Here is a 12,940-nt window from a genome sequence, read left to right as displayed (position 1 = left end):
AGTTCGAAAAATGTGAAAATACATTTCAGCTATCATGTACTTTTACTAATATTCTACCAATCTTTTTGTCGAACACAATGACCAACTTACTGTCAAGGGTTACATTTTGAAAATACGTCTCCACGCGAGGTTCCTCGCAGTGACCAGTGGCCTTTTACTCTTCCAGAAAAATAAAGTTTACTCTCGAAATTATTCTCATCATTCAATATAATGTAAAAGTAAAGTGTCACATTCAGCTGTTTTTGCCCAGTCAACCCACTGAGTCCTCCCCCCCCCCCCCCGCAGTGCTCTTGACGGCTATTGACTTTGCTCAATAGCCCAAGTACACAGGCTAAATGTCGCGGCGGCAGGACACTGGGCCACTATAGAGTTTATATATAATACGTCTCTGAATGGAGACGAGAGACGAAAAAGTTGACCCCAGGATTGCTCGGCCGTTGTCCGGCCTCTCGGAGACGGATGATAACACACTGAGTTCCCCTGCAGCTGCAGAGACTCCTGCCTCCTGCCTCCCTCCTCCTGACCGACCCTACAGCAGCTCTTCCTCCTCCTCCTCCTCCTCCTCCGCAGGATCTTTGGGACCAGCAGAAAGTGGGCGTGGCTGCGCCTCGCCGTCATTGGCCGGCGGCGGTGTCGCTCAGCGGCGCGGCTCCCTCCCTCCCTCCCTCCGCTTTTTTAAATGAAGATGCAACTGATGCAGGCGCGGACTCACCGAAAGCCGTGGAAGGCCCGCGATGAGCAGCTGATCCTTTCTCCGCACTGGATAAAACACAAAAACCCTCGATCACCATGGTCACCGGCGCAGAGTCATGAGTTCTCATCCCGCCAACAGCAGCCGGACCATCACCACACGGAGGCGAGAAGACACCCGCAGGGAGCCGCAGTGGAGAGAGTGATTTCTGTTTTGTTCAGTGTGTGAGTGTGTGTGTTTCCACGCGTTTGGACCTGTTGACCCGCTCTCCGTGACGCACCGCGCGCCGTGACGCACCGCTCCCCGCGCCGCACCGCGCCGCCGCTCGATGATGCTCCTGTCCGCCCTCCTCACCCTCACCGCGTCTCACCTGCTGGCGCCGCTGCTCCTCTGTCACCTGCCCCCGGTGACGGCGCAGAAGCCCGGATCGCGGGTGAGTTCAGACCCTCCGCGCTCCTCTCGTGTTTGAAATAGGACATGTGCGGAAAACACGCAGATTAGAAACTGCGCACTTTCATCAGGCTGCACAAACAACAGTTGGAGAAAAAAACAAAACCCAACATGGTTTATCACTTTGTTAAATTAACAGGTATTCACGACAGCCCTTAGATATTAAAACTTTTAATAAAATGTATCATTATTGTTATTATTAAAACTCAAATCCTGTGAAGAGAGTAGACTATACAGAAATGTTCGATGATATCAATATTTGTAATATGATATATAAGATGAACTATTTACAGAGCAGGTGTAAAAGAGTGGATCATAAAAGTATAGAGAAATATGTGAAGTCAACAGTTGCAATCAGGACTTTTCCAAACTTTTTTTGCACACATTTTAACGACTCATTTATTATTGATCATCATGTCAAAGATCTCTGCAGAGAGCGATGGATGATATGTGTGAAACGTTTATTGTTAAAAGCTTTGAGGCAGCATGTTGTTTTTTCTTTAAAAACCACAAACTGTATGCTCCTCCAGAAAAATGATATTTTGGCTTCATGTTTTCATCATTTTTTTTGACTCGCTCCAACGATGTTCCCTCGCTGAGTCTCTAAGAGAGAGAGAGAAACTGAAAGGCCGTTACAGTTAATCCACTCTCTTAATTCATAAAGACTAGATCAGGCTCTTTTTCTAGAATATGGAATCTCGACCAGAGTCTACTCCACACTTCCCTCTTCTTCTCTACGACCGTCCTCATGTCATGTCTCCTGCCTCCTTGTTCGACTCTCTGTCTCTTTCTCTCCCTGTGTCTTATTTGTTCCATCCATCGTTCCGACAGCCACTCGTCGTGGCCCCGTGCGGACGGAGAGAGCGAACTAAATGATGGGAGTCGGAGGAGAGCGGCATTGTTTCAGTCCACAGATGTAGTATAACATTTGCGGTCAGAGGAGAGGGAGGATGATTCGGTGGACGGGGGGGTTGAATATGTAATTCAGTCTCACATACTGGAACTATTTCACAATGCCTTGAAGCCCACCAGCCCCCGTCCCCACACAAGACACTGCGGTCAGGACTGTTCCCGGGAAAGAGTCACTGGGAATTCAGACTTTGTGTAAGCACTTTGTCATCGTTTGCTTTATTATTGTTTCTCCTTCTGGACAAATTATGAAAAGATCCAAGTGGAGCGTGCTGTTGTTCCGCTGTCATGCGAGTGCATCTTGTGCGGCGGATTCAGGTGGAGGATCCGATCCGGGGAGAACCCGAGGCCAATGGGATGTTTGGGAAATCTGAAGGAAGATGTGGGGACATTTGATTTGTTGGACTGTTCCATAAGAGATGTGTTGCTCTAGTGAGCAATTTCCCGTCTTGCTAACTACTCAAATTTCTTCCTGTTGAAGCATTTCATGCCCTTCTGCAGGCCGAGAAACTTTAACCCTCGAACACCTTTTCTTTGTTCTTCTAAAGTAGCAACAAGAAGAGCGGAAAGCTCCACCAATCCCCTGAAATCCAATCAAGCCGCACCAAATTGCAAACACTCTTAGATGGAACGGAAAAGCCGTCAGAGGCAATTTGGAGTCCAGGACACTTCGGCATGCTCACTGGGGGGAAGTGGGGATCAAACGACAGGATATCAGTTTACTAAAAAAATGCCCGATCTTTCTCGTGGAGATCCATGTTTAATTCCCTGACAAAAAACACCTCGAATGTTACAGGGGAGTGAAACGATCCCCCAAATTGGATGGATTCTCTCTTGGCCCATCTCCCGTCCGTCCTCTAAGTTCCTTGGGACTCTGTCCTGCAGTTTTTACGCAATCATGCGGAAAAAATCCGCCCGACCAATCAAACAAACAAAGGACAGGGTGTAAACATAACCTCCCCGCCGGAGGAAATCAAATTCTGGGGCCGGGTGAACAGTCACAGCATCTCCATGACCTCTATCCCCATCGAATTGAAAAACTCCGTCTGCGTCCACGTCGGCCTCTTCCTGCCCTGCATCAGGCAGCGAGGTGGAACGGTCGCACTTCGGCCCGTTTACACACCAGCGCTCCTGAAAAAAAAAGCCATAAAGAGCTATATACTTCATCGCTTAGCGAGGCTCAATGATGCAATAGGCGCACGCGTCCAACATTTTCCCAGAGCTGAGGGAACGCGAGCAATTGGGAGACGAACAAAGCTCTTAGACGATTCAGACCGTTTTGGGATTGTTGCCGTTCGTGCCAGTCAGACGAGTCGGGCCGTACCTCGCTCTTCAAGATGGAGTTCAAGAAGTTATTTATTTAGTAATGTGTTCATCAGCCAGTGGGAGGACAGAGACACGTAGGTGATAAGGAAGTGGGTTGATAGTTAAGGTATGCTGAGCACACATTTTCCTGTGATGACAGCGCAACAGTGTTTTCACACGATCTGCCCGCGGCAAAGTCGCAGGCTGAATTGTTTAGTTAGGCAGTGAAGGAGAAAACATTTGCTTATCTTTCTAATCTTTTTCATACATTCTAAGATGATGAAAGTTCACGGATTGCACTTCTTAATCATTGCAACAAGGTTTTTCTGGTCCTTAGCACCAGGAATGATCCATCTAATGAGGCAGATGTTGGACAGGCAGGAAAAAAAATCTCATTTCCATTTATGTTTTTTTTGGCTCTTACCCGTTTCCCAGGGGGAGCAGTGTACAGAAATAGGCCTTACAAATAAGAATACCATCCACACACCCCCCCCCCCCCCCCTGTCTATCCTTAATCCCCTTCACTGAATCAACCTGTGCCAGGGATGGGACGTGATGAGCGGTCGACCTGCATACTTCGCAGCCTGCATCAGCGAACACTCATAAAACTTATCGAAAAACAAACATAAACAGCCAGAGCGGAGACGCGTGGCAGCCAAGACTTGCATAGCTTGGAGCATGGGAAAGTGGAGGAGCCCCGGTCGAGGAGCAGGAAAGGCCTCTTTTATTTGGTGTGACGTGGGATCACAGCCACGGTGCAGGTGTGAGGGGGTCTGCACGCGACGCATGGCCGCAGTTTGCCCGTGGTGATTGTTGCATGGTCGAGCCAGTGATTCTTAATTTTAACAATAAGGAAAGGAGGTCAGTCACTGATGACATCACAGAGAAAAGTCAAATGTGATATAACTTACAAATCATTTTGTAAGTACAGCATTGCGTTTCAGCGTCTCGTAGGAATCTTTCCGTCTCAGCATTTGTCATCGATGATGATGAATCATAAAGGAGGAAAAAAACGGAAGAAGCAGCAGCGATATCAGTTTTCCGACCACGGACGGATAAACACATCCGTAACATCGCAGTGTCACGACGCTCCGGAAGCTCCTGACGAGGCGCTCCAGCAACTTCAGGAGCAGTGTTTTCTGTCGGGAACGTTTTAACTCTGCAGACCATTTTACTGTACATACACAGAAAAAAAAACCTATCACGCACCAGAGGACAGGGATCATAATATGTCTCCCTTCAACAATGTGTTTCGGGTTATCACTTTGAGTGTGTACAATGCAGACAAGTGGAAGGAAAAGCTGTTTTTCGGATAACCATTAAATGTGTTTTACAGTTTTACAGAGACGTTCACATAAAACAGGGAGATATAAAAGAGGCTTGTCCATAGAGCAACTGAGATGCATAGAAGAGCTGTCAGCCATCATCGCACAGATGTGCGCCGCGCACATTTCTCCGTTTACTCTTTATGGGGGGAAACGGATTCTCGGCAACGTGATAAGGTCATAGTTTGGCATCAGCGTCTCCCCGAGAAGAGTCATCAAATACAAAACTGTTAGATTAACTTTGTCCGGAATTTTTGTTCAACAGCAGTGTCTGATTAGGCGCTTGAAGGGAAAAGAAAAAGGCCCAGACCTTTGCGTCAACAAGGGGTCAGTTGAGGTGGTTCGGGCATCTTGTCGGGACGCCACCTGGGCGCCTTCCATTGGAGGTTTACCGGGTACGTCCAACCTATAGAGGTAGACCCGGGCACTCGCTGGAGGGACTACAGATCCCATCTGGCATGGGAACGTCCTGGGATCTCCCGGGATGAGCTGCAAAGCATGGCCGGGGAAAAGGATGTCTGGAACGTCCTGCTTAGCCGGGTGCCTCCGCGTCACGATCCCAGATAAGTGGAAGAAAAAGGATGGATGGATGGATGGATAACAAAACCCTCACCCGCCTGAAGCACAGGTTCACCAACCATGGCCTCACATGCGTGGACAACTGGACTCCACGTATATTTCACATGACACCCGACAGATGGCTGTAAGCATGAAGCCACGAGCAACCAGTTTAATTTCTGACACATGTCGATTCCCTGTGATTCCCTGCAATCAGCAGATTTCATGCTTAATTGTGGGACTTTACAACCAGTGCAATGAAATGCAAGTCCAGCTCTGGGATTTCCAGGTTGGTGAGCTGCACACATGGATCAGAGCTACGTCGCTCAACCTTTTTCTTTCTTTTCTTGAGAGGAATAGAGTTGAAAGAGTTGTGTCCCTTTTTTAGTGCATTCACATGCTCCTCACAAGGTCCCGTTTCCCGAGTTGTGAAGTCGTTTTTTTGGGACGTTTCCGGTCTGTTCGTGTGCTTTCGGGATGTTGAAAAAACATTGATGGTGTGAACAAAATATGTTGTAGTTATGTGTTTAGAGCCTCGAAGAGCAAAGAAGAAGGATCAGGACCCTAACTAATCTAGGTCACTCCACGTGGAAATCAACTAACCATTGCAAATTAATACCGTATTATTATAAAGGAAATTTTAGCATAAAATTGATATGCGATACGCCGATGACGTCTAAGTTTACGCTGACTGTCGACATGTTGCAATTTTCCCGGTCCGGAACTATTTTTTCTGATTATTCCAACCCAACGTGAACACACTATTTGCCGTCCCTTAAGACGATCTATCAAACTAGCTCAGCAGCTTAGCTTCTGCTCTGCCACATATATTTAATCATTTCCTTTAGTGGGAGTGAGTGTGTGGTCTCAGCCGAAGTATGCAACGGTGGTGTGAAACACATGCTCACTTCCTTGGGAACCGTGGAGACAGCTGACTGTTCTGCAGCCAGGATGTGGAATTAGTGACAAACAAGGAATGCTGTTAATCAGTTTTAGAGCCATTTCCGAAATGGAAGCCCCCCCCCCTCCCCACACACACACACTTTGATTTAGATTTCTTTACACCACTTCAAAATGGAAATTAGGAAGTCGTCCCTCTCGTTAATCTCCCATTTAATGCCCCGAACATCGTATAAAGAGGAATTCTGATTTCAGCACGGCGTGATAATGTTTCTTTTCGTCGACAGAGAATTATCACCCACGTCCGCGGCTCCTCGCTGCCTCCTGCTGCTTTTTGTGTGAAGCTGTTCACACGCGATCGTCCGGGTCAGGCGCGTTCACACAGGGAACATTTCTGGAACATTCAGTGGGCGTCTGTGCAGACTAGAGCATGCAGGAGGAAGAACGTGACGATGACGAAGAGCGGCCACTCACTCACTGTGGGACTTTCCTGCTGTTTTATCACATGGGCTCATTTTCTGGAAATACCACTCGAGGCAGGGCAGGAAAAGTTACTGCCCCTCTGGGAAATTTCAGGAAAATGTCTGAAAACAGCTTTAGTGTCTTGCAGCTCATTGTTTTGAGTTTTTCGGACATGCGACTTTACCGTTTTGGTTTAGTCTCGCTGCTCGGCAACTGTTTCCAGACACAGTGTATTAGATGCTACTGTACCTGCTCAGCACCAAACTGCAGATAGACAACGTTCGCAACCGGCTGGTGACGTGTAAATTAAACTGTTTACTATTGAATTTGCTGTTATCAACTCACCCAAGTTATTCATGTGTCAGTGGTGAGTTTACAGCTCGTCTCTGCTGCTCCCAAGTGGCCCCAAAAACATCTGTTTTGAAGCAAAGTTTACTGAAAGCAGTCATGCCTTCATGACGCCATTACATTTCAATTGTAGTTATTACTGTACTGTAGTCTCCAACCATAATACAACGTGTTCCAATCGGCAGAGTTGACAACAGACGACCAGATAAGTTACAAACAGACAGGAATGTTATTTTTTGAAGGGGAAGCTTAGCTCTCCGAAGTCCTTTATTTACCTTCACCTTTAAAAAACTACTTTGCCAAAACTTTATCTACTGAAACATGACAGCAATTATACATTTAAGGGGTCAAATTAAAGAAAAGGTGGATTAGAGGGCTGCACTTTAATGGTTTGGGCCACAAACCTGGCACTCCTGCTGCGAGTGGCACACACACACACACACACACACACACTTTGCACCTCCCGTGTGAAAGTTGTCCGGCCTGCCAGTTCACAACGCGCTGGAGCTGTGTAATTAAAGGTTACTTTGAAAATCTTCAATTACAGGTTTCTTTTTCTCGAGACAAAACCCAATTAGAAATTTAAAAGGAACAAGTGGGAGGAGGAGGACAAGGGCACAACGTTTTAATACATTCCTTCTTATTCTCTCCACTTGTTTTTTAAAAAATGTTTTACAACACGGCTAAGTGAAGTGTGTTAATTGAAACAGCATGACGGATGGCATTCACTTTTATAGATTTCCTGAAAACCAAATGCCAGTTTATCGGACAAAGGCGATTAGTCCGGCCCGTTAAAAAGCGCACAACAGCACACAATTAGCCCCGACTTTGGTCTGCAACTTTCATTGGCTTGTTTCCTCTGTGGTCGGCTCGCTTTTATCCTCCTTTTCCTCTAAACGACCAATCCACTTCTTGGCTTGTGGCACAGGGTTGCATTAGAGGGGTTGAATACAGTGTGTATGTTCATGTTGTTGTTGTCTTATTGGCTGCTCAGCCCGAAGGGGATAATGAGCACATGACACGTCCGTGCGGCGTTGGCACACGGAGCGGATGTGGTCCGACCCGTGAGCCGTTTCCTCGTTTTCCCATCGCACCGGATCTGATTCAAACGTCCCTCGTGATACCAAGTCCAGGTAACGGCTTCAGTCGACCATCGTCAGGACAAGTCGGAGAGGGTTGTTGATGCAGCCGACCGAATTAAATGTTGCTTCAATCGGGAGATGCGATTGGAAACTTATGGAAAAAGAATTCTGTGAAGCACAGATTAAATCTGATCTGGAGAAATGATGTCTAATCATACGGCGATTTCTTTGAAAGTGAACGCAGCAGCACAAATCACAGATATCCCGGAGTTATTTAGTAATTAGGAAGCTTCGGTTACAGTTACTTTGGAGATGAACAAAAAAAAAACTCCTGAGGGTCTGGCAGTGGGATTTTAAAAACTAACCAGAAGTATTAAATTAACTGTAATGCCTGCGGACTAGCACACTATAATTCCTGAGCTGTAACAGTGACAGCGATACAGTCGGTGATTTCCAAAAGGCAACTAGGCCTCAAGTGCAACATCTAGATCACTGTGGGCCCGACTGTGGGCCCGACACCGTCCCTCTCCCTCTCCGCAGCTCATAAACAGTATTGTACTAACACTTCAAAGGGCGCAGCGGACTTTTGGTACAGCCTCCAGAGTAAGGGAGAGACGAAACACAGAGCGCACGTCGTGACTCACTGTCACGCTTGCATCGAGCAGCCGCTGCGACCACAGTTGAAGTTACCCACATCGTCGACTGCTAAATCGAGAGGATGACGGCGGTGGGCTTTCAAGTTCAGCTACAAATCAAATAGAATTTCCATATTTGATTTTGTTTCCTACTAAACCAAGATAAAAACTACTATGTAGCTGTTTGTTCTGCCGTGTTTCAGAAACTTTAGTGCACTTTTGTTCCAGCCATCTACTGCTTTTCCATAAATTTCCAGAGCAATATGAATATCTTATGAGCTCGAATGTGTTGGCAGTGCATTTCCCAGGCAGACTGATTTAAGACGCCGGCGCTGCGTTACCTCATTACAAGAGTGCTGCATCACAAAAAAACGAATGTTGACTCGGTGTTTGGTGTGGTGGAAATATATACAACTTGAACCGGCTTCAAAATATAAAAGATGATGGCCGCCTGGAAGGTGCAAAAGTAGATTCAACTGCATCATTTGCGCAACTGTATTGAAGCGGAAACGCGGTTGGTTGGAGATGAAAGCTATAGTGCGAATACGTTTGATGCTGGTGTTGCGTTCACCCCTTATTCTTTTGGGTATTCGTCCACGGCCCTTATTACTCTCGTCACTACAGCTGCGGCGCATCTGGTTTGTAAATCAGCCGAGATGATGTTGACGAAGAAACTCCAGAAAGCCTGTTCCCTGCTAAGGGCCCGAGCTGATAAATGTAATAAACGTGAAAATGGGGCCGACTGTTTATACGGTGTTGCGTTTGCTGTCGAAACGCAAAATCTGTCCAAAGGAATTAGCAGTGGCGCGTTCAAATAAAACCGGTTAATTGCATTGACTGTAGTGCCTTTGTTTGGTTTCCCGTCGCCTCGCCCTCCTGCCAGCCCGTGTGTGCATATATATATGAAAAATGATTATTTTATTATTATTTCTATCACTATTCTTGCTCCACTGCTGGGGCTTGAGCTGGAACCCCAAAAAATGAAAAAAGAAAACAACACCGTTGCTAATGCTGTAATGGTTGCACAATGGAGGTCGCGTTTCACTTATTTTATGAGTGGTGGAGAGATGCTTGTGGCTAGGTGTGTGTGTGTGTGTGTGTGTGTGTGTGTGTGTGTTGGGGGAATTTGGCTTGTTAAATGTGAGAATCTCTGCGCTCATCGCTTCCCGCTCAAGATATCAGCACCAAACCGTTGTGTAACTTCCCCCCGCGGCCCATCTTTGATTTCATCTCTTTCGGCGGGCCATCAGGCGGCGGAGGAGGAGGAGGGGGATACCATGTCCTCACCACGTCAGGGGCTTTATGTCCGAGCTGCCTCTCTGTCAATTCAAGATGTATGTGCACTTCTTCTCCTCTCCGTCGGTCCAAGGTAAAGACGAGGGCCTCTGAGCGGCCGTTGGAGTGAGATTGTCTCCTCAGGGGTGCGTTCAATACCCCGTCATGTCGTCCGGTGCGTTTGGCCTCTCCCACAGGTTTGGGTCACCAATGTTATTTTGAGCGCCGCGTGTTTTCCCCCGGCAGATCCAGTAATAGCTCCCGTTACACGTCGCTCTGTTTCATTTGGACGTGTTTGTTTGATTTTGATTGTAAGACGTTCGGGCGGTTGTTGACCCACCAGGAGGGGCGGCTGTTTTCCCTCAGGAGATAATGCCAGTGTCCCGTCATCCTGGCCAACGGCGTAGCAGCTGAGCGCTCTCAAACGGACCCGGGTCGGACATTAACAGAAGACAACTCCTTTCGCGTTTGTTTTAAACCTCTCAAGGTGCCAGACGGGTGGGGTCCGGCACATTGGATGTGATAATCTGGTAAAACACAGAGAAGTGTTTGTTCCTCCAACTTCTTCGGTGCTGGAAGACAAACCTCACTCACCCGTTTGACCCGGCTGGTTAAGAGCGTAGTTTTTTCACTGCTGCTGTGGGTGAACTTTATTATATTTATTATAGTAAGGGATAAATGTAAAGCGACGGTCCTATAGAAACTGTTGTGACACGCGATGCAGCGAGTCTAAGTCGGCGGATTCGATTGGAGAGCGTTTAGTTTGATATTCTCCTCAGGGGCATTTTCTTTCTTTTTTTTTACCACAAATTAAATTGGACTCATTCTTATTATGGGCCACGGGTCTCTGAAGCAATTCGGGGGGTTTTGAAAAATCAGCCGCCGGCCTGTTGCCATTGGCGGCGACTGTTAAAGGAAGAGTTTGAAGATTGTTTGCCTTCTTACAGAGAATTAGGGCCACATGCATCTGGACTTCTCCGCTTTAGTTTTAAAATGCATCGCTGCCGCTAGGTTTACGGGAGTTTTCAAGCACCTGAAACAGTTCCAAGTTTTGGGAAAAAGGGCCCCGTTTTAGTTTGAGAACTGCAGGGCCGCGCTCCAGTAAGGACGCTCACAGAAATGGAGACGTTTGGAAGCGACGATGCGGTCACTTCCCGATTGGCTCTCTGTCACGACTTGACCACCAGTGGTGACGCGGTGAAGGCAGAAGGCCGTAAACACCTCGTGGTTGGTCCAAGATGAGGAACGTGGACCTATTTCATCACGTCCTTTATAGAAGTGGTTGTTTGTCACAGTCACCGTTTGTGCTCTGGTATGAATTCGTCGCTCATTTTTATGTGTTGCAAGAGAAAGATGATGAACCTTTATGAAACCTTTACATAAAGGTCGTCTATAGTCTGTGGTTACTTGTAATGTATTGGACAATAACTGATAAATGTATATTTTTAATATATACATCTTAGTGACACTGGTCAATGGTCACCATGTTCAGAGTTAAACAAGTTGGGAAATTGTTGCAGTCAGTGTTTTGTCAGTACTTTATTCAAATTTTACTCTTCAATTCAAGTAAAAAGAAAACTCCTGCGTGCCGGAGTCTCCGGTTTCACCTTTATGGGAGACGGATCCGTGGGTGGGACAGTCTGACTAAGTAATGACTATGTGTGGGAGACTTGGTAAGAGTGTTTATTTCCACTTACCGGACAATGCCATTTCAAAATCTGTGATTTAATGCTTTATTATGACAGCGGAGGTAGAAAAGCGCGGTGTCCATTAAGCCTGTGAGTCAGGGACGGGGAGCACGGGTCGGCCTGTGGGCGGGGGCCAGACTCTGTGGCTCTTCACCTGGAGGAGTGGCGGAACAGACCTAAATCACTTTTATAGCTTCTCCTCTGGATACTTTCTTTTACCGATCTCAACAGTTCAGCACACAAGACAAACTGCTTTCCGTCCACAGCGCCTTGGCTCGGCTTGGTCGAGTCTCTTCAACCACTTCTGATGGAAGAAACATGTAACTCCCGCTTTCTTTTCTTACACTTCGGCTTCGAGTTCAACTGGTGGCACTGTGAAATTAAATTAAAAGACAAGCCGCATGCTCCTACAACGTAGATTCATGCTCTTTTTCCGACCGCTGAATTATTCCCGTCCTTCCACTGAAGCCAAGAGGATGACACGCGTGTCAAAATCAACATGATCTGCCGTGTTTTCTTCCCTGTCTGCACTTTCTCATGAAGGGGAGAACATCGTGATTTAGTTTGAACTAAATCACGAGCTGTCTGACCGAGAGCACTGCCGCTGCGCTCCGACGCCGAGGCTGAAATGGCGTTAAACTGTCTGGCTTGTTCCCCGACGCATTGTTGCAGTGCGGACAGTTGGACAGCGTGTGCCATCGTGTCTTTCCCCTCCTCCTTGTTTGAATGTTCCTTCCACCGCGTTGTCCGAGCGCAGGCAGAGGGCAGCCAAATAGTGTGTGTCTTTGGACATTTTAAGAGGTAATTGACTTTACATGGGGATCAGACCAGTGATGTGATCCTGCAGGTTCGGGACACTTTCTTGGACCATCCTGTCGTCCCCATCTACCGATTCTTTTCTTTTAATCTTGCAGACAACTGACGCTCCAGAATCTCATGCGATTTCAGGAAGAGTCTAATCTATGTCCCGTCGCGTCGGCTGCGACGGCCACGACCATTCCTCTCGGCTGCAAGACCCTTCAGTCGACTGGTGTTGTATGGAGACGTAAAAGAAATCCCAGTTTTCAGACGGTTAACGCATTCCTGCCCCGGGGTGAAATGAATCCGCATTTTTTCCAAATGAGGTCTCATCTGTTAAAGTATTGAAACGAGCCAGAAATGGGCCAGTTTCTCTTCACTAATATGAAGGAAATGATCCACAGAAAGTCTTGACACCAGTTCATTTGCAAAGGGACACAAACTATTAGTTAATGTCATAACTGTCAGCGCTGGCAGGAGCAGGGTGGTATCCCCCCGCGGAGGACTGTAAATA

At 47.1% G+C, this 12,940-nt stretch overlaps 2 protein-coding genes across 11 annotated transcripts in view; one reads left to right on the top strand and one right to left on the bottom strand.

Moving 5' to 3' along the window:
- The window catches only part of ccdc177 (coiled-coil domain containing 177), a 104,807-nt gene that overhangs the window by 13,535 nt on the left and 78,332 nt on the right, over nt 1-12,940 (bottom strand). For all 3 annotated transcript variants that reach the window (XR_007029756.1, XM_047327173.1, XM_047327174.1), the window contains 2 exons: nt 6,946-7,015; nt 1,062-1,213 (listed from right to left, as the gene is read on the bottom strand). The gene's annotated coding sequence lies outside the window, so the exon portion shown is untranslated. The remainder of the gene's footprint in view (nt 1-1,061; nt 1,214-6,945; nt 7,016-12,940) is intronic.
- smoc1 (SPARC related modular calcium binding 1) overlaps nt 688-12,940 on the top strand; it is a 44,267-nt gene continuing 32,014 nt past the window's right edge. For all 8 annotated transcript variants that reach the window (XM_035610646.2, XM_035610645.2, XM_035610644.2 and 5 more), the window contains exon 1: nt 688-1,124. In XM_035610646.2, coding sequence (XP_035466539.1) covers nt 1,020-1,124 — 105 coding nt within the window. In that variant the 5' untranslated portion in view covers nt 688-1,019. The remainder of the gene's footprint in view (nt 1,125-12,940) is intronic.

Source organism: Scophthalmus maximus, chromosome 15, assembly GCF_022379125.1.
Source record: "Scophthalmus maximus strain ysfricsl-2021 chromosome 15, ASM2237912v1, whole genome shotgun sequence".
Taxonomy (NCBI): domain Eukaryota; kingdom Metazoa; phylum Chordata; class Actinopteri; order Pleuronectiformes; family Scophthalmidae; genus Scophthalmus; species Scophthalmus maximus.
The sequence above is the reverse complement of the archived record's forward strand: the minus strand, read 5'-3'. Positions and strand labels throughout refer to the sequence as shown.